The 20,885-nt window shown below is 42.9% G+C and overlaps 1 protein-coding gene across 1 annotated transcript; it reads left to right on the top strand.

Moving 5' to 3' along the window:
* Positions 1 to 3,860: 3,860 nt before the first annotated feature.
* Positions 3,861 to 20,381, top strand: IGFBP3 (insulin like growth factor binding protein 3). Its single transcript, XM_072853465.1, has 4 exons — positions 3,861 to 4,896; positions 8,698 to 8,927; positions 11,584 to 11,703; positions 18,069 to 20,381. Exons 1-4 carry the CDS (start codon positions 4,512 to 4,514, stop codon positions 18,192 to 18,194), a joined length of 861 nt encoding a protein of 286 aa, XP_072709566.1. The 5' UTR covers positions 3,861 to 4,511; the 3' UTR covers positions 18,195 to 20,381.
* Positions 20,382 to 20,885: the final 504 nt, after the last annotated feature.

Here is a 20,885-nt window from a genome sequence, read left to right on the forward strand (position 1 = left end):
AGAGGGGGAGCCAGAAAACACCCGAGATGTTCATGTCTAGCCCCGAACCAGGAGCAGGTCTGCAGGAAATTTTCATTAAAAAGTATTTTTAGAGACAGGTGACAAATAATGCTGAGATCTTAATCCTTGCCTTTGTGAAAACAGTGATCTAGAAAGTATAATTTAAGTTAAGTTTAAAGTACGTATTATATCCACTAACTTCATTGTAAATCTGAGTATTCTTCCTCTGAAAAACAAGAACATATTGAGGAAATCCTACTTTCTTCTGACTTTAGAAGTTTATTGTTCATAAAACTCCAAAGTTTGCAAAAAGAAGAGCAGAGAGACCCAAATTAAAGGACGCTTTGCAAATGTGGATTTAGCCCTCAACCCAAGATAAGCTATATATCTCTAGATTTCTGTGAAGATTTTCTTTTGGTCTGAAAAAGAGTTGCAAAATTACACGAGTTTTAAAATGGCATTATATAGGAAAGCTCACATTCTTGAGAGTTAAATTTTGGGTAGTGTAACCATATGCAGTACAGTGGGACTACACTAAAAAGTCTGGATTGCTCCAAAATGTAATGGGACCATGCAGTGGAAAGTAGAGCTACTTCAGCCACAACTCTAGTTCCCATGTCTTGTCCCTGTAGCAAACACAGCCACCAAGAAACAAGTACACAAAAGGTATGAGTTCAGCTAGTGCATCAGAGAAAAGAGAGAGAGCTGAGTGTGAAGGAGGTGAGAGGATAAAGTGGAAGGGGAAATAAAGGGCATCCTTTTTGTGCTTCCATAAATTACAGTTTCATTATCTAGAGCAATGGGAGGAGGACACGAGATTCTCTGAAGCACAGAGCCTTTCAGTTGTTCCTCTTTTGCTCTCCATCGTCTAGAACTGAATGTAGAGGTTCAGTATAACCCTACATGACTTTTGTCTCTCCCTCTTCTCCCAGTAAAACTGAATAAACAGGAAAAAATTTGCAAAGCCTCTAGAATAAACAGTAAATGTAAATGTGGAAGTTCAGATCTGGTACAGTTTTATAAACATTGCTAATTTGCATATTTAGCCCTTGGCCTTGTCCACATAGAAGAGTTCCATCGATATTACTAAGGTTCGGTCTGTAAGTGTAATTCAGCTGTTAGCTAAAGGTGTCTGTTGGGGTTTTTTGGTTTTTTTCTTTATAAATTTCTTATCTGGCTTTCCAGATACATTGGTATCCATCTTCTGATTGCCAGGCAGGGCTTTGAACCAAATTCTGTCATTCATATAAACGCATTGTAATGCAGTGCCCATTGATTAAGACAGTGCAAACAGCTAATTGTTTAGCAAAAGCTGTTAGGCCGACCTGATCTTTGACACATCACTGGCTTTCTACTCACTTACTGCAAAGCTGATTCAGCCACATCTTTGGCAGTGTTAATTTTCCATTTGGAGTGCTTTTTGTTCAAAGTACCTTGATGTTGCATTAACCTTGGTTTATGCTATTTAAAAATATATACTAAGTTCACCAAATGTGTATTTAAAAAGAAAGAAAAGCGGACCACTTTTATTTGGTGACATTGCAAATATCTCCTTGTATTAACAGGACTTCAAAATGGTGCACCACAAAGTTTGTGGAATGTTACAAAAGAAAGAAGAGAAAGAAAAAAAATGTCTTTCTGGGAATCAAATTTCAGCTTGATAAAAACATTCATGCTAGAGTTTAAAATACAAGTTACACTGGTGTTAGTATGTAAGTAAGAGGTGTACGACTGTGGTGAAGGAAAAGGGTTGCTCTCTCTCATTCCTTCCGTCCCCTAATTCCCTTTGCCCCATTTTACTTATCGTCTCTCAGCATTTCCCCTGCATTATTGTTTCAGTTTTGAAAGTGGCATGCTATAAAAGCTCACCCCTACTGATAAGATGCCTGTATACATAGAGTGTACAGTGCTACCCTACTGTGTTACTGACAAAGCAGAAAGGAAGAAGGCCTCCTCTTTCTGCTAGACCTAATCTGAGTTCTCCCGATAACACGCTGCCAGACAATCCCAAAGATTTTCAGACTTCATTTACCTATAAACAGTTATTTAAACCAAAGTAAAATAAAAAAGTTAACAGCAAGCTTTCCTGCAATAGTCTCGAAAAAAAAAAAAACCAACCCCACCCAACCCTGAAACCAAACATGCAGTATATTGTACTTGATCAATTCCCCCTTTGTAGATGGGCTCGCACAGATTTATTTAGTCTCTAATTCAATCCTGGACAACCTGCGACCTCTTTTGGTCAATTAACAAAATGAACAAGAGGACAAAGGAAGGCGGAAAAGCCTTCATGCAGTCACCTATTGGGGCATTAAGCAAGGCTGATCTCTCTTCCAACACATCTTTAATTTAATTTCCCGAGGAAAAGTGTCTATCTACTATTATACCATATTCTTCACACATAAAATCAGATTTTTTTTGTCCTGTTATGTACGGTGCCCCTTTGAAGATGGTATCTGAAAGGTATCATTACTGAATAAGGAACAGAGAAAACAAACTGAATAGTTGGTTCTAATTATCTAAAAAGATCTGATTTGTAAAAAGTGCAGTTTTCGAGATTAGCAGTATCATGGCCAGTACCTTGAGCAATAACAGATATACTCCACTCTTCCACTTGAATTTAGACACATGACAGCTGATGAATTACTGGAAGGTGAGCTTCATTGTTAAATGATGAAGGGGTTGAAAACAGAGCAGTAGTCTGGCGCTTATCATTCCCACGGCACAATATATTTGTATAAGCCAGTATCTGCAAGCATTATTGGTTTTATTTTGCATGAGGAGCAGGATCGTATGGCTGAAATACCATATATATGTCTACATATACACCTCACCATCCCCTTCTGCATCAGCTCGCCGGAGAGCTTCAGAAAGGATGGTCACAAATTCTGGCATTGCCAATTCAGATTTTCTCCATCAACATTAAGCCAAGTTAACAGGGAGAGCGAAATAAGCCAAGCAGAACAGGGGAGGAATTTACAGTGGCTGCAAACAGAACACAAACACATGCATTGTGCAAACGGATGTAGGGTTTCGCTGTTGGGGTTTTTTTGGGTTTTGGGTTTTTTTCTAGATTTGTGAGGATGTTGCAATTGAAACCGTTTACTTATGGATGGAGGGAAAAGTTTTAAGAGTTCAGAAAATATTTTAAAAATATAGTTAGGACAGGAACATCCCCGAGGCTGGGGCACCGCATGGACCGAGTCCAGGGCCAGAGAGAAACATCTGTGCGAAGTGAGCGAGTGAGAGTGTGTGTGTGTGTGTGTGTGTGTGTGTGTGTGTGTGTGCGCGTGTGCGCGCGCGCATGTACGTTTCCCCCATCTTCCTAGGAAACGCAGCTGTCATGTGAGCCGGGCTCAAGGTATGCCCTGGACCTGCGTGCGTGCGTGTGCGTGTGAGAGCAAAGGCACGCCTCTTCGATGGCCAGGACTCTCAGTCAGCCCCAAAGTAGACAGGATTGTACACAGGAGTCCAAAAAAGGGTACTCTTGCGCGAGCTTTGCTCGCGTCTCCTCTCCCGGTGCCAAGGAAATACACACGGACACGGGGACAAACACATACGGACACACATACACACAGAGAGCACTTTTTCTTGAAACAAAAGGCATACGACGTGCCTCTCTCCCCACGGCAGTACCCCTTACAGCTGATTTCTAAGAAGTGCCCATAAACCCCCGGCACCGCGGCGACCCCCACCCCCCGCACCGCCCTCCTAGCCCGCCGTGACCGAAACCTGGATTTGGCGAGGGCCGGCGCTCCCCTCCGCCCCGCGCCGCTCGTTATTCATAGCGCGGGGCGGGCCGGCGGCCGAGGCGCTATATAGGGCGGGCCGGGCGGCATAAGGGGACAGATGGGCGCGGGGTGGTGGGGAGTGCAGGCGAGTAGCAGGCGGCAAAGAGAATAAAAAGAAGGGAACCTTGCTTTCTTATTCTCCCCCCCCCCCCCCCTCTATTTCCCCCTCACCTCCGCTCTTTCTCCTTCTTTCTTTTCTGAAGCGTTTTGGGGCCAAGTTTTCTTCAGACCGTCTAGGCTTGGCTTTTTATTTTATTTTTTTTTTACTTTTACAAGGCGTTTTATTTTTTTTTCCCTGAGTGTTGTGTGTGTGGCAAAAAAAAAGAAGTTAGTGTCAAGCCAAGTGATTGAGGCGCTGTGCAGGGAGGAGGGGGGGGGGAAGGAAAAAGTTGCCTTTGTTGCTAGCGAGCTCTTACTACCTTTATGTGATTAAGGGCAGACGGCTGAAGAGAGGGTCGGCGTGCCTGTGCCGGCAGCGCAGCTCTGCTCTCTCCCGGCGCAGGTCGGGGTACGAGCGGCTGGTGGCTCCTCTCCCCGCAGCCCCCTTAGAGGCGGCGCGGGCTGTGCGTGCTGCTCCGCTCCGCTCCCCTCCGCCCGCGGCTGCCGCGCTCCTGCGGGCGAGCGGCGGCGTGTGCGTGCCCGTGGGGGGCTCTGCCCGTCCCGCTCCCCGGCCGGGGGTGCGCGGGGGCGCCTCCCGACGGCCCCCCTCCGCCGGTTGCCATGGTGCCGCGGCCCGGCGTGCTGTGGGCAGTGGCGGCGGCGGCGCTGGCGCTGCTGGTCCGGCGGGCGGCGGCGGCGCTGGCGGGGCCGGTGGTCCGCTGCGAGCCCTGCGACGCGCGGGCGCTGCAGCAGTGCAAGCCCTTGCAACCCGACTGCGCCGAGCGGGTGCGGGAGCCGGGCTGCGGCTGCTGCCTCACCTGCGCCCTGCGCCCGGGGCAGCCCTGCGGCATCTACACCGAGCGCTGCGGCGCCGGCCTCAGCTGCCAGCCGCGGCGGGAAGAGGCGCGGCCGCTGCAAGCGCTGCTGGAGGGCCGCGGGCTCTGCACCAACGCCACGGCGGGCGGCAAGCTGCGGGCCTTCCTTTTGCCGGGACCGCACGCTGCAGGTAAGGGGGCTGCGCCTCGGGGCGGGGGGCGAAGAAGCGTAAAGAGATCGCATGCACGCGCGCCTCTTTCCTTGTTCGCTGATTACTTGCTCGCTTTTTTTGGTGGTTGTTGTTTTTGTTTTTGAAGTTAAAAAGTAAATTGCACGCAGCAGGAGGGGGGGAGGCACGGGCAGACCTGTTCCTCGGAAAGGCCCCTTGCTCGCTCCCCGGCGCTGCCTGCTGGCTGCCGGTCCTTGGAGGGCTCCTCGGGCAGCCACGTAGCCGAGGCTGTGATCGTTTTGAAGGAGGGGTGCTTTTGCCGAAGGAAAGAAAGATTTACCTCTTACATCTTATTTATGTATATATCTGTTTTCAACACCGATGCTCTACGTAGGTGCTCGCAAACGAGGCAGAGTTGCTCTTTTTTTAAAAAATCGGGGTGGGGGGTGGGGAGGGATTGCATATTGCAATGCATATTGCGGGTGCGTAGGGCTGCCAGGCTGTAGAGCCTGGATGGAGAGAGGGTGAAATCCTCGCGATTTGTCCCCAGTCTTCCTGGAAAGAGGGTGCGAGAAAACTGGAGAGCGTGGGCTAACTCCTGCACTGCAGCGTGGCTAAGTCAGGAGAGTGCTGGGGGGGAGGCGGGGGAAGGAGTGAAGTACTTCCCTGGCCCGGGAAGGTGGTTATTCAGAACAAAGCGTTTGCACAGCAGTATTTAAGAGGACGTTGGTTTTTTGCCTGCACTGCAAATAAATCTTTGGTCAAACGAAGCCTTCCCGTACCTCTTACATGTCTTGTAAATGAGACGTTCACAGAGCGGGTTTTGTTTTGTTTGAAGAGGAAGGGACAGTTGGAAAAAGTTCTGTTAGCATGCACATTTGGAAACTTAAGACAGGAAAACTTGGGATTCAGATCAAGAACGCACAGTCCCTCTGTGCAAACATTTCATTAAACTGTTTGCTAACCAACAGCAAGTATTTTAACATTTATTTAATAGAAAAGTGTGTCAAAAGGCTTTCCACTGCATTTTTAAAAAGCCAGGAGTTTTTCTGCTAGGTTGCAGGGACTCCTTGGCTGGCCTCTCCTTAGCTGAGGAAGTGGCACCAGTGCTCCAGTTAACTGGATGCTATGGGAGTAGGAGATGCCTTATAATTATTTATGTGCTGCTCCCAAGCTGTGACAATTTGAATGAGGGAGAGTTCAGAGGTACTCACTGAAGTTTTAAATCTCAATGGAACATGGAGCAGCTTGAACTTGGCTCTGCATATTCATCCTTCACATGAATTGGAAACTAGGGGCGTCTCCTCCATACTTGAGAGTTGGTGCTGTTTGATGGAGGGGTAGTGCTTTTAACAGTGACTGTTAGAGAAGGAGAAAGGGGAAGACAGAGCTGCACTTTGCTGAAAATCTGTCTGTTTTCAGCCTAGTCAAAATGCCGAGTTCCTGTTTCTGCATTCTTGGCTGAGGGAGAACTCCAATTTTGAAATCAGTAGGAGCTTTGATTCCTTAAAAAGTGCAAAGTAGGACCCTTACAGTTCACATTCAAGGAGTGAAGGTTGCAAACCTGGGGTGCAAGAAGGAAGAAGTACACTGAACCTGTGTGACACATAGTGCCTGCCTCCTTATGGGGACCGCTCCACTTTCAGCTCTAAATCCAACATTCCCTGGTACATACTGTCCCCGAGCAGAATCGCATCATCTCCCTTACACACAGCTGGGTCCTGCATCACGTGCTATACTGTTGGTCATTCCTAGTTTACAGAAATTGCTAGAAATCGGTATGAGGTAGTGTATATTACAGTAGCTTCTTAACACCAACTGTACTAGGCCACTGACTTACTTTCCAGTTCATTTTTTTGGGGCACTAAAATATTTAGTAGTAGTGTGCATGTGCAACCCTTCTAATCTGTTTTTTAAAAGAGAGCAAGTAACTCTCATAGTTTTGTTTCTGTTACTAGGGTGTAAAGCTAACATGGCACCAAGTTTTGTGAGTTAATCAAATACGCTTTACAGTTTAAAATGTGGCATTATGACCATTCCAAATTGAAGTGTAAGAAGTGCTATTGAAAAGTGATGTCCTATCTAAACTGAAATGACCAGTCTGGTAATTATTTAATGCACATTAAGAATATTTTCTACTTATTTTTGGTAAAGGAGGCAAACTAATGAACTGGACTGATTGCAGAAAACTTAGTAGGCATAGTATTTATATTTAGGAGATTTGGGTTAATAACATTTTATTGTGTCATTTCTTGCAAACTTCATTGAGAATGTGGAGAAAAAAAAATACCACTGTTTAAAAACAGGACATTAAACCACCAAAAATATGCTCAAATACCACTGAGAGTCTGAGTTAAACCCACAAAAGCCAGGAAATTTAGACTTAAGACTTAAACTTCCTTAATCCATTTGCACTGGGAGTTGGATTTTCCTGGTCAATTATGTCCATTGCCAGCAGTGGCTACACTAAAACCACTGGTACCGAGATGTTAACCCAGATCCCTCCTCCTTGTGTTCCTCCCCTGTTCCTGTGTGTTGGCAGTGCCACTGTACTGCCTGTGTTGAAATATTTAGAGTCAATGGGCTACGTTAACATGGGCTTTCAGGTTTAGCACTGAATTTCTTGGCTTTTGTGGTTTTTCAGTGAGCCATCAAGTACAATTGCAATACAGATTTCCAGGATGTTCCTTGTACATCAGTTATCATTGTGCACTCCCAATATGATTTCTTTAAAAGAAAAAAAAAAAAAGTGGCCAGCAGCCAAGGCAGCAACTAGTGGGACTTAGCTACTTAGCTGATAGGAATATCCAAACTTGAAAAATTCCCTGGAGGAAATGCAGCTAGTTACAGTAACACTGCAGGAGTCTCCGAAGAGAGAGAAATGCAGCGTAGACAAATACCTCAGAAGGTACAGGAACACAGGGCTTATGCAGTATTTTGGAAGAATGCGCTTCTCCTGTATTTTTGTGGATGGTAGTTTAAAGACAAAATATTTTTGAAGCTGATAATGAAAGCAGATGTTTGTCCTTTGACACCATTACGGAATGAATAGCTTTTTTCTGTCCATTACCTTTAAAATGTATTTTGTACACCTAGAACTGTTTCTGATTTTAATAGCAGAAGAATGAAAAAGTGCTGGTTTTTTTTTTTCCTTTCTTGTTCTGTGTGTTGAATAAAATTAAGAAAGAGAAACTGTTAAAAATAGCTAACTAGAACCAGGAAACTCAACGTGGTAGAATTTATTGTATGAACGCCTCTTTTTTAAAAAAAATTACCTTCCTGGGGAAGACAAAGAATCACACTACAGCCCATAAGTTACCTAAGCCAGCCGCGTTTAACTGAAGTTGATTAAATCAGCCGCGGGTCAGCAGTCGCGAAGGGGAAGGCCTCGCGCCCCCGGCGCTGGCGGGGCTGGTGCGGGCTCCCGCTCCAGCGGCGGTGGCTCCGCCGGCGGCGCAGACCTGCCCCCTCCTGCTGGCGGGCTAAACTGCAGCGGACGCCGAGGGGCGAGAAACCGGGGCAGTGGTGGCTTGCAGCGAGGTGGAGGTAGCTGGTTTTCAGATGCTGGGCAGCCAGCACAGGCGGTGCAGTGGGGTACCTTGCGAGGCTTCCGGGAGCAAGGGGATGCTTCAGTTACAAAAGTCATCGCTTGGCAACAAAGGTGCTGATGCGTGCGGAATGCTAAGTTGTTCATCTTCTGACATATCCCTATTTTCTAAAGGAAAGTTAAGCACGTAGACTAATCTAGTGGCTTGTTGCCCTTCCAGACACAGCTGGCAGTTGATTAACATTGTTTCTTCACTGCATTTGTTGTTCTGGAAGGAAATTTCAGTGATTCAGAAGAAGACGACCGGAGTACCAGCAGCATAGAAAATCAGGCCATGCCAAACTCTCACAGGGTGCCAGATTCCAAATCGCATCCACCGCACATCAAAATAGATATCATCAGGAAAGTGCAAGCCAAAAATACGCAGCGCTATAAAGTGGAATATGATTCGCAGAGTACGGATACACTGAATTTCTCTTCTGAATCCAAACAAGAGACTGAATACGTAAGTACTTTTGTAAATGGAAAGGCATTTCCCAGCATGTGAGTGTGTGCATGTGTGTGTATGTATATGCATGTTGTGCATACGACAAGATAAATAAATAAACAAAATAACTAAATGGTGGTAATTGTTGTAGCCATTTAGGCCATCCTGGCTGTTTAACCGGTAAAACTATTGGATCTGCAAATGCAGACAATCAGCAGACCAAGCAGATCACATTCAGAAAACACGAAGGCCTAATGCAATGATGTTTACATTGATACAAGTATGATTTTTCACTAAGTAATTTCTTAAAGATCAAAAGTTCTTGTTCCCCCCTGTAATTATCACACATTTGTGTGAGTGGACTTGGGACAGGTTTAATAGTGTCATCATTAAAATTGGTTGCAAACAGCATTATTGGGTTGCAATAATGGAAAAAAGGTGTTTCGCATTCAGTGTGGTGGCACTGTGTTCACACTCCACGGCGCAAATCAAGGGAGAGGAGATAAACTTAGGCTGGGTTGAGGATTAGGATCTTGACTGATCAGTCATTGTTTGTATGACTTGCTGAACACTGCCTCCACTTGCAGTTGTCGTTTGGTGCTAGTGTTTAAATGCAAAGGCTCACGGGCACATGAGCTGCCATTGCTTCCTACTGATTGTGCCCAGTGGATTTGCAGGGCAGCCGGAGTGTGGTGAATCTGAGGGGAGAGTAATTCCTCTTCCTGGACATCCTGGCTAATAATCCAGTGCCTGTGCCAGATGACCTAAAAAATATGTCTGGATATACTTCGGCGTTTCATCAAAACGGTCATGGTGAAACCAGACATGGCTTCCCATCTGTAAAAGAAGGTTTTGAAACCTGTATGAGGTGGAAATTGTGTCTGAAGAGAGCGTGGCCTCCAAGTTAACACAGCAAGGGTGGCGAAGCTGCATGTTTAGTTTGTCACTGATGTCCAGCCGTCTAGTAAAAACACTTCAGTATCTGCCTTCCAGCATGTCCTCCTCCCAAAAACGTGAAGTAAACTGTGTACAGTAAAAGAATTAACTTTGGTAGCTCTGATGAAATAGAGTCCTGGTCTTAACTAGGATGAACATTTCACTTACGTGGTAGTTGGACCCCACAAGCAAAGGTACAACGACTTACCAAGGCTGCTGGTGTCTGTAAGAACCAGAAATAAGTCCACTGGGGACAGGTGCTTTTGTCAGCAAATGCTCTTCTAGCTGTGTCTGCATGTTAGCTTTTGATATTGATCTCTCTGACTTTGGAAGCCTGCTTCAAAATAATAATTAAAAAAAAGCTGTTGATCTTTTTGTAGGCCTAACTCGGGACCAAATCTTTGAACGTGTGTGATTTGCAGTCAGGCATGTCTGAGCGGTTTCATTTTTTTAAGGAACTGCCAGTAAGAACAGCAATTTAAAGCACATGTTTAGAGCTTGTGAGATTGATACCTGAAAGAAAACATATGAAAGCAGCAAGGAAGGTCTTTGCTAACCAAAAAAATCAATTTTAAATTCCAGTAGAACTGTGGAGTCTGTATGCTTTCAGACACTCACATGAAAGGCACTTTGCATGAGCAAACTATTAATATTACCACTTGAAAGTATAAATGTCATTACTTCACTAATTAAAAATTGCACCAAATGAGTCTTTCTGTTGATACAGCAACTTAAAGATTTTAAACCCATGCAACCATGCAAAGGAATTTTTTCGGGTCTCTGCTGAAGAAGTGGGCTGGTGGACCGAGTCAGTAATGTGCCAGACAGGAGTGTAGCTAAGCACAGAGTTTGTAGGCTACGACTCTTGAATCCCGATCCCACTGCTGACACTGACTGCCTTCTTGGCTTCTGGCAAAACGTGAACTCCTCCACTCCTGGTTTTCTGACTGCAAAGTGGGGCTTGTAACGCTTTACTCCCTACCCTGAAGGGCTGCAGTGAGAAATAATTAGTTGGCGTTTGAGACATGCTCTTAAAAGTGCTTCTGGAAGTTCTTTTTGGCTCATTGTCCTAGAGCTAATCCTCACTACATTGTTGTTAGCCTTTTGCAGATGGAGAAAGTGAGGCAAAAAGTGACATAGTTATCTAATGAGCATGTTGTGTGCAGCCATTCCTTTGCATGGCTGCATCCATTTGGTCCAGTTGAAATTGGGAATTGTTGTCCAAAGTTGCAGTATTTTTATGTATACATATACATTATGCCAACCTATTTGTTTTCAATTAAATCCATTTCAGTTAAGCTTTCAAATCCAGCAGAATCACGAAAATCAAATGGCATTAAGGAAAATCTATCAAGTGGTGTATTTCTAGTTGCCTACCTTCTTTTCCCACTTGGTGCAAGGCCAGCTTTTCCAAACCTAAGTTACGTTATATATAATTGACTTACATACTGGGTAAGCCTTCTCCTATGTGTATGTGGCTGTGATTTCAACTGGAAATTCCAGTCTGTGCCTTAGAATAGCATAGTGTTTAGAAATCAGTTTATCCTGAATGAAGCAGAAAGTCAGAATTCTATCTGTGAATGGTCTGCCTTTTGACATATCCAGCCTTCCCTTTGTTTTAATGGATTTGTTTGGGTTTGTGCTTCCTTGCCCTTTAAAGATTTATTAACTCTTGTGTGAAAGACAGCATTTGGGAATGAAGTTTCATCTGTGTTTTCTAAAACATGCTCATTAACAGGGTCCCTGTCGCAGGGAAATGGAAGACACTTTAAACCATCTAAAGATCCTGAATGTCTTGAGTCCCAGAGGTTTTCATATTCCAAATTGTGACAAGAAGGGGTTCTACAAGAAAAAGCAAGTAAGTACAGAGTCTTGATCATTTCAATGAATGCACTTCACCTTTTCTGCATCTTTGCTGAAGGATCTTGCCAGCAAGGTGCATTATGTATCATTTTACAGAGGAACTAGTTCATTTCCAGTTTTAGGACCTGATCTGATAGTGCTGAACCTTGTCAAGTGGGGACAGTGTTTTTATTTTCTGTTGGTCATGACAACAGATTCATTTGAGACACTTCATACCTAATCACACATGGGTTGGCTGGTGTCCTAGATACTAATGCCCTTTGGTTTAAAAAAAGCAGTGCCTCTGTAATAACCCACAGAGCTAAATGTTGCAGTCACCATATGACTGCAATAGATCAATGCTTTGAATTGCAAATAGCTGCTTGAGAGTTCCTAGAAGAACTGCACTGGATCATATTACAAAAAGCAACTTGAGAAAGGACTTATCTGTCCTTTATGTGCTACACAGATCACTTCCAAAATCCAGGTCATGTTATCGTGAAAATGATACATCTAGTAGTAACTCTGCAGCAAGGATGGCTTCTCAGCCCTTTTTGGTTCTGGGGTTGTGACCTTTCTTGACAAATGCAGACCTAAACTGCAGGTATTTATGCTTTAGTTGTGTCAGGTTGAGCTATGGCAGCGTTCTCCATTCAGTGGTGCCCTTGAAGCTAATTCAGGAACTTGGGGAAGTGCAAGATGTGCCAGGTTCTTTGTTTAGTGTGCACATCCCATCTAATTCCAGTGTTTAGTTAGTGACCTGCCTCCAAATGTGTTTTTTGGTATAATTCCAAAATTTCCTGAATTCAAAAGTTCCTTTAAGATTTTCCTCAAGGCAGACCCTCTGTAAGGAAAGATTTTTGTTTGTGGACCATCTCGTCTCTCCCATTTGGGTTTACACGAGTCAGCCTCTATCTCTGGTAACCAAAGGAGCGACTGACTCTGTGTTACTAGCTAATGCAGTTCATTGCTTGGAAGTGAGAGGCCAACCTCTGACCAGGCAACCTTATTTTAGGAATGGTATCTCTCCATTTTTTAGCTTCCAGCTTTCTTAGAAACAGTCTTTCCCTTTCGGGTATTCCCTGGAGCTCTGCATTAAGCTGGCAGTGTCAGGTGGGGTGTTTGCAATAGGGGTGGGGTTTCCAGCCTTCCCTTCTGCCATCAGCTCAGCACTGACTGCACTGTTTGACCTTCGGTGCATGCTGCTGAGCTTGTCTACGCCCCCCAGCTTTTACTGAGCAGGTGGTGGCAACTGACAAGCAGGGGCAGAGTTTCTTTTTGTTGTCTGGAGGTTTGAGAAGCCCATGTCATTCATGTCCCACTGCATGTAAACTAGCAGAGAGCAATGCTCACATCTCAGTCTGCGTTTGTTCAGAAAATATGTTGGACTGCTATGTGGAGTGAGGCTAGGACTGTATTTTGTGCCTGCATCATAAAAGCATTTGCTTAGCTAATCTAGAACAGCACGTCATTTAACTGTGTTCAAGGCACACAAGCGTACTGTAGCCCTTTTCCTTCTCTAGGTATTACAGAAGACCACAGATTGATATTTACTTTGTTCAGTAGATCTTCCTTTCATCTGTCTTTAGACTCTGAGGTTTTTGCTTCGTCAGCAAAAAGGTGGTGGTTTGCACGCAGTCTCTGGCATGTGTATGTAGTAAATCAGATCCACAGTAAGCACGTATTAAAGTGCCTTACTTTAAAGGATGACTGTACTTTAAAGTGCAGTCATAGTTGTGCTGCTGAGGCAGAAAAAAAGGAAGTACAGAGAAAAAAAAATAGGAAAGACACATAATACACTTACCTAGTCTTTGTTCCTAGAAGTTGATTTACGAGAATAAGGTGTTGGTACAGAGCAAAGACATGCTTCTGCCCTCTGTGTAGTGTCCGTGCTGCCTGGAGACTTTCAGACTGCTTTAGGAAAAGTTCCTATGCTATGTGCAACAGCCCATCCAGTCAGCAAACATAGAGGATGAAGGGGCACTTTCATACCTGGCCAGACTTGTCAAGCGCCGTGCCAATTTACACAGGTCCAGTAGTTTCAATGGTAGTTTGAGACAACTCAGGATCTTGTAGGAGATGCCAACAAATGGAGCCCATGTGAGTAAATATTCTACATGAAATGCAGTTGGAGTGCTTCTCCTGTAAATGAACCTCAATCAACCCTGGGAACAGGCCTTCACAGGTAGGGCTTATAGGGGGAGGCTGCTTCTCACACGAACAAAATACAAACCAAAAAGAATGTATTTGAGTTGCCCATGTAGAATTAACTCCTAGAAAAAAGCATCAGTTTGAGAAGTGAGTGACTCTTCTGAGACTTCTCAAACTTTTGAGTGTGAGAAGTGAGTGAATTTACTGTCCGCAAGGCGATGTGACAATTGTGTGTGTTTGGTTTTCTTTTTGGAGCATCAACATGTAGGTCTGATCTGATATTTTAGGCACCGTGAGCAGGTGTCTAATCTCATTAAGAGAGTGCTAGGCTATTTTATTAATTTCCTTCATTGCTATTATTAGCAGCATTCAATCTGTAATTCAGTTATTCTGTTGTGACAACAAAATTCAGAATAATAGGTTAGGAAATAGACAGTAAATTCATCAAAAAATGAGTGTGAGCTAGGCATTTTTAATTCCCGAAACAGCTGCCAAAATCACTGCCTAGGGTGATAATGTAATAGGTGTGTGATGGTACAAATAAATTGGTACTGATGGTACTGATAAATTATGATCACCCTAGAGACCATTAAAACTCATTCAGGAGGCACTTCACATGTTAGCATATTCTGCCTTCCTGGTCACCTGCTCTTCCAGTCAAGTTGAAAGCAGTTATTTTTCAAGACATTTGTGGATATCTAGAAAGTGACTTTTCAGGAACAACCATAGGGAGTAATTTGCATATGTGAAACAATTTTAAGAACATACATTTATCTGTCAGGGTACAACATGAAAAATATTTCACACCTTGTGTTATATACAAACTTTTTTAAAATCAGACATATTAAAATTTAGAATTATTTGTCTTAATAAATCACACATTTAAAGATTGTACTATTCAACTGTGGTATATAGGTATATTTATGTGGAATAGGTTGATACAGGCACGTTTCTGCCTCAAGCATGGAAAAAAAGTTTTTGATGAAATTAGAATTATTATATGGGGCAATTACTCGAATTGCCCCATATTTGTGTACTGGAATCAGATACTCACCTAAATGTGAGCTGGCATCGTTCCACTGAAAACAGAGCTGGGCTTGGCGGGAGCCAAAATGGCCTGAGGTATATGTCAATGCTGTCTGCAGTCTGTTCTGGGAGACCACAGTTGTAGCTCCATGGAGACCTCTGGGCTGACCAGGAATTCAGTGGGATACCATATGCTTTGCTGTGCCCCACGAATGCCTCTGCGGCACTTCTTTGTGGAAGGGAGAGGGGCAGGTGGCATGGAAGCTGGCAGCTGGTGTTTGTATCAGAAGTAATTACTGGCTCCACCGCTTGGGCAGTTTTGCAGCTTTTTGGACTTCTGAAGTCATACAGAAGAGCTGGGCAGAGCCTTGAAATGTATGTGGAGTACAAAATTCAAAAGAGCGGATACTTATATTTTTTCCAGATGAACTGTCCGCTACTTCTGTAGGGAATGCAAGCTAGCTGCTTCAGGATAAAAGCATCACTTCTGAATCAGAAATGCTTTACTATTGACAGCATGGCTGAGCAGGTAGTACAAAATCGCAGATTGGAAAAGGTAAATTGTTTCCTCACAGAGCATTATTTCAGCTGTAGAATGATCTCAGTGTTTTGTTTTCCAAATGGGTTGTCTAGAAGAAGTAAAAAAATAGTAGTAGGGAAGGTGTTCCTGCAGACTAACTTCGTGTTGTAGTTAATTCCGAAAATTGATTATGCAACTGTAAAAAGCAATCAAAACCTCCAACAACATGAGATAACTTTAATTGATCATTTGTTTTGAGAGTGATGCAAGCCTATGAATCAGCGAGAGTTGTGTAACATACTTCATATAGTACTTCTAAAAGGGGAGGCTGTGTTCCTATTATTAGCAGAAGTGTAGTTTCATTGCCGGAGCACCAGGCTGGCAGCCAGAAGCCCTGTGCTCTAATTTGGGCCCTATCTGTGCCTGCTCTCTTGGGAAAAACAACTCAAGAACTGCTACCTCAGTTTCCTTTTCTGTAAAATTTAAATTGTGCAAAGGCTGTTGTTTATGAATTCCTCAGTTTTGAGCATGAAGAATTTAAGTCACTAAATGTTAATACCACTTAAGCTAGAGTCCAGTCTACTTGCCACCAAAATTGAAGGAAAATTTACCATTGACGTCAGCGGACTTTGAGTAGCCATTCACAGAAATCCTGGAGAATACACACGAGCCCTAGTCAGGCTTTTGAGACAATAAACATAAGTTGTAAAACTTATGTTTAAAGATTTAGTACAGAAAACCAGCCGAATGGGTAACTAGAACTCAAATGCAGCTAACCATGTAGTTTAACAAATTATTAATTGAGCTGTTCCCTCAGTAGGTTTGCACTTATTCACCCTCTCTTAAAATAAGCCGATATGTACTTTAAGCTTGATGTTGTCATCCTGCTGCCGTCCATTTGCATAGGGCTAATGCAGAAGGACTGCAAATTCAGAGAAGAGGAGGAGTTGTATTATTTCTGCATTGGGCTTGTTACTCAAAAATATATCACAAGGGTAGATTAATTTGCAATTACGGTGATTAACATTATTTCATTTACTCTAAAATAAAATAAACAAGATGGAAACTTGTTCAGAAATTTGTGTCTAATGTGTGATCTGCTCCCATCTCTCTTTCACAAGTTTGTAGTGAAGACTGTCTACCCTACTCCATGCTGCCACAAATTAGTTGGCTCAGGGGCCAATGTGCTGGTGCAGGCTGTCCCAGGAGTGACCCGTATTCACAGTTCAGTCTGAAATACCATCCCTTCACCTGAGGTCCTAAACTAAATGTGGAAAGGGTCAGGCACTTTGCGCAGCACGTGAAGCCCAACACACTTGCTTGATGTTTCCTTGCGTAGCTGCACATAGAAAAGACACTTGGCTTTGTGAGCCACTGCCATACCCGCATGGGAGATGGGGACGCGCCTATAGACTCTGCAGAACGAGCAGTTGAGCGGTAGTGGCAAAGTTTACCTGACTTGTACCAGCCTGAACCTCCGAAATACTTGAATTGCTGTGAGTGTGATCACAGAGGCAGCATTTGCTCTGCTTCAAGGTAGCCTTTACAGTGTTGAGGGCCATAAGTGCCTTCAGTCTAGCCTGTCTTCCTTCATGTTGGTAATGCAACAGATGAAACCTCAGTCTTTGAAAAGATAGGTATATTTGTGTCACCGCCTCCTTTGTAAGTCTGTCCTGACTAAACAGCCACCTCTGTTAGCATTTGCAGCGAATTCTGTATCATCAAATCTCAGAACGTGAGCTGACATTGGAGGCTATGTCTTGGCAATGAGGTTGACCATGGCAAACCTAGTGAGATAATCTGTGTCCTCGAGACACGTCTTTCGAGTGGGTGAAAACCTTGCAGGGTCCTAGAGGTTCACAGTATGTAACTGTGTCTGAGGTTGCATACTGACTGCAACTTGCAGCATGTCATCTCCTTTAGTCTAGTTTTTACCATTCTTGGTTCCCTGGGGAGAGCATTACTTACTTAGTACATACTAGACCTTATAATGCATTTTTACTGCATTACTATTTCTAAAGAAGTTCAGTGTCGTTGCCTGTCTAGTGGTAGTTTCAGGTTGGTCAGCATTGCTGGCAAATTCCACCAGGCAACTGCTGAAGCTGATGTAGGTTATAGAGTACTGTATAAGCAACCTTATTTATAGGAAAATATACATGTAAAGTTCTAGTACACCTAGCAGTTGTTGAGGTGATAACTCCATTACAGAAGGATTATGTATCTGATAATAAATGGCAACTACAGTATTGAAATTCCTTCAGCAAACAGATGCAAGCCAAGGGTGTTTATTGCTGCAATGGCTGTCTTTGCCAGACCTGTGCTTTAGCGTAGAATGAATTTGTTAACTTTATTTTCCAAAGATGGGTCCCGGTCATCAGCCCGTACTGTTATAAGTAGTCCTGGTATTCAAAGGGGCAACTGCGCTGCCTGATATAAAAGGCTGTTTTCTGGTAGTTCTCAGAGCAGTTTTATTGTGGAGTAATTAGACCCAAAGGGGTTGACAGGCAGAGCAGGTAAGCTTTTATTGTAATACTTTGTAGTGGTAATAAATATTCTGTTTGATTCTGTCAGATATGGCCAGGATATGGAAGTGCAGCTGTCAAATGAGCAGGAATCCCTGCTATATAACACTAAGAGTGGAGAAAACGAAAATAATGCTAACTGGGTCTTTTATTCTGTTTCAGTGTCGCCCATCCAAAGGCCGAAAGAGAGGTTACTGCTGGTGCGTGGATAAATACGGACAGCCGCTTCCCGGGTATGATGGGAAGGGAAAAGGAGATGTCCACTGCTATAACTTGGAAAGCAAATGAGGGCTGGGTGCCAGCTCTTCTGGCATCTGTGTGTGGCTGCTGGACCTCGCAGAGACCTTGGAGGGGCTGGACAAACACTGTGGACTGTGTTGCGCGTGGAGTAACGAGCTCTGCCTCCTGCGGTGGATGGAGACTTGCAGCCTCTGTGGACACTGCTGCAGCTGCACCCTGCCACCAACACGCGTTGGGCTTCCTATAGGACGTGTAGGGAGCTCTGAATTCCCATGTAAACCTGCACTATTGATACCCAGAGAGAGAGAAAAACAAAAGGCACTTCAGAATGGATTCAGGGAATCTCCACTGACTTTTTAAAGAATGGCCTGTGACCAATTTGATCCCGAAAGATACTGTTTTTTTATTTTAAAGAATTTATAGATTGCAAGCTTGTAAAAGTATTAAAGAAAACAAAACAAAAAAAACACAAGGATTTAAAGGTTAAGGTTTTTTTACAGGTCTGACGGGAAACTTAGCTTCACGGGTAAAAAGTTTTATAAAAATCTCAAAGAACTTTTTAAAGAAACATATTTCTAAAATAAATACATGGCTATTTTTACTGTAAAATATATTATGAATATTCTGTTAGTCTGTATTTAATATAATTGTTTTTTAATAAACTTTATTTAAATGTAACATGTGAATACCAAATACTACACAATAATTCTAGTGTATACTTCTGTATGCAAAGAGAAAGTAAGGGTTTGGAATGGTTTACAAATATGTATAGATCCATATGCATACACACTGACCTAGATAACAGAAATGAATTTATGGAGTGAAGGAAGTGTTTCCAGAAGAGATTAAGTTTTGTTATTTGACAAATACCAAGATAATCTTTTTAAAATTTTTTTTAAATTATTTTATTTTATTAGTAATTCTGATGTACCCATCACTGAATTAATGCCACTGGAAAGGATAACAGTTGCACTGAAGCTCTTGGTAAAGCATTCTTCTGTCTGTCCTTTGCTTCAGTTTGTGCAACAGGGCTTACATTTCCTCATTTCCTGCTCACACTAATACAGAATATTCATGGACAAAAAATTGCCATTACAGTACCACCCTTTCTATTTGCTTATTTATTTGGAAAAGCTGTATGTGTTCTGTGTTGTCTTGGTACACTCTACCAAAGCACATGTTCTGTATGAGGAACTCCTGTTTAAAACAATGCTGACAAGACAGGGGTATCGTGGACCCGGGTGTTAAGACCCCTGCGCTTCATTTATGCTACACACAATTGTTGCTTGCTTTGACTTTGGTAGAAATGATTTGCCTGTATCTAAGCATAGAATAAGAACCACTGGGTTTAAATATTTAAACCAACTGTCTGCCACAATGTTATATGTCCTTTTAATCAGAAGATAAGTGATTTGGTTTTGTTCTGGTATGTGATGCTTTCACATAAGGAAGACATTGGTAACGGGTTTTTTGAGGCTGATTGTTTACTGAACTTCGTGACAAATTCTGTATGACAATGAAATCTGGGTAAGGAAAGGTGGCCTGTGAAATGTAACATCTCTCTGGAAAGTAATGCCATATTTTGTATATGTATTTATTTATATATTTTATATAAATATTTTATATATTTATATAAGTATATAATATATTCTTATATGTGTCACTATAAATGTTTGATATCACTGTAGAAAAAAGAAACCATCAACACTGTAATTTCCTGTTGGGTTGGGAACTCTGTGGAGACTGAGGGCAGTGGGTTTCCAGCCGATGGGGCCAGGGGTTGTGCTGACGGAGGGGAGACCACAGGGCTGAGGAGCCCATTCCTCTCCTGCCACGTGAATTGCAACCACCCTTGTTCCTGCTGGCAATGGCAAATGTCTTGAAACTCTGACATGGAAAGGTTTGGATATGCAGCTTGCCAGGATCCAGACAGCCGATCACCATAAATCAGATGTTTAAGGCCTTACCCTGAAATGTATTAGCTGAACAGCCCTGTGTGCATTCTGCACATCTTCCTAATTTCTATCTAATGAAATTAGTTCATGCCATCATTAAAACTGAAATTTTTTATTAGAATAAGAAAAAACGTATACGTGAAGTGATGCTTACTCCAGGCTAATACAGATTTCCTGACAGATGGTTACAGAAAGCTTTGTGAGGTGAAGATTTATTGCAATATTTTTACTGCTAATGCAAATGTAATGCCTGCAAAGATTTGTTGGCAAAAAAAATAAATGCTGGGCTTTTTTTAAAAAAAAGTTGTAAACCAGTTCCTTTCAAATAATTTCACAGAGGGAAGAAAGTTATATATACACCAATATTTGGGCATGTAACCATAGATATGAAAATAAGGGTTGGATTCATGAAAGTGAGTTAGTATTTCGCCTTTTTTTTTTTTAATCGCTATCTCATGAGCCTTCTGAAAAAGAAAAGCAGCTTCTCACCAAAAATGGTGGATAGCTGCCTGGCAAGCCACATTTTGCCAGTATGCAAGAAATGTTTTAACAGCCTGTGGCACAATTTTGGATTGGTGTATTTTGAGAAGTTTTTAAGCTTTTTATGTTTTGCCCTACTGTTAAATAAATACAGAAGAAGCTGGCTAGTAAAGGTCCTTAAGTGATACTAAATTCTCTAATCTGTGCAGAGCACCAACTTTATTTTTAAAAAAATACTACATCTCAAGGAACTCAAACTGATTCAAGCAAGCAATCTGTCACATTAATTATTTAAGAAACTGCA

The sequence above is a fragment of the Ciconia boyciana genome, chromosome 2 (genome assembly GCF_034638445.1).
Source record: "Ciconia boyciana chromosome 2, ASM3463844v1, whole genome shotgun sequence".
Lineage (NCBI taxonomy): Eukaryota > Metazoa > Chordata > Aves > Ciconiiformes > Ciconiidae > Ciconia > Ciconia boyciana.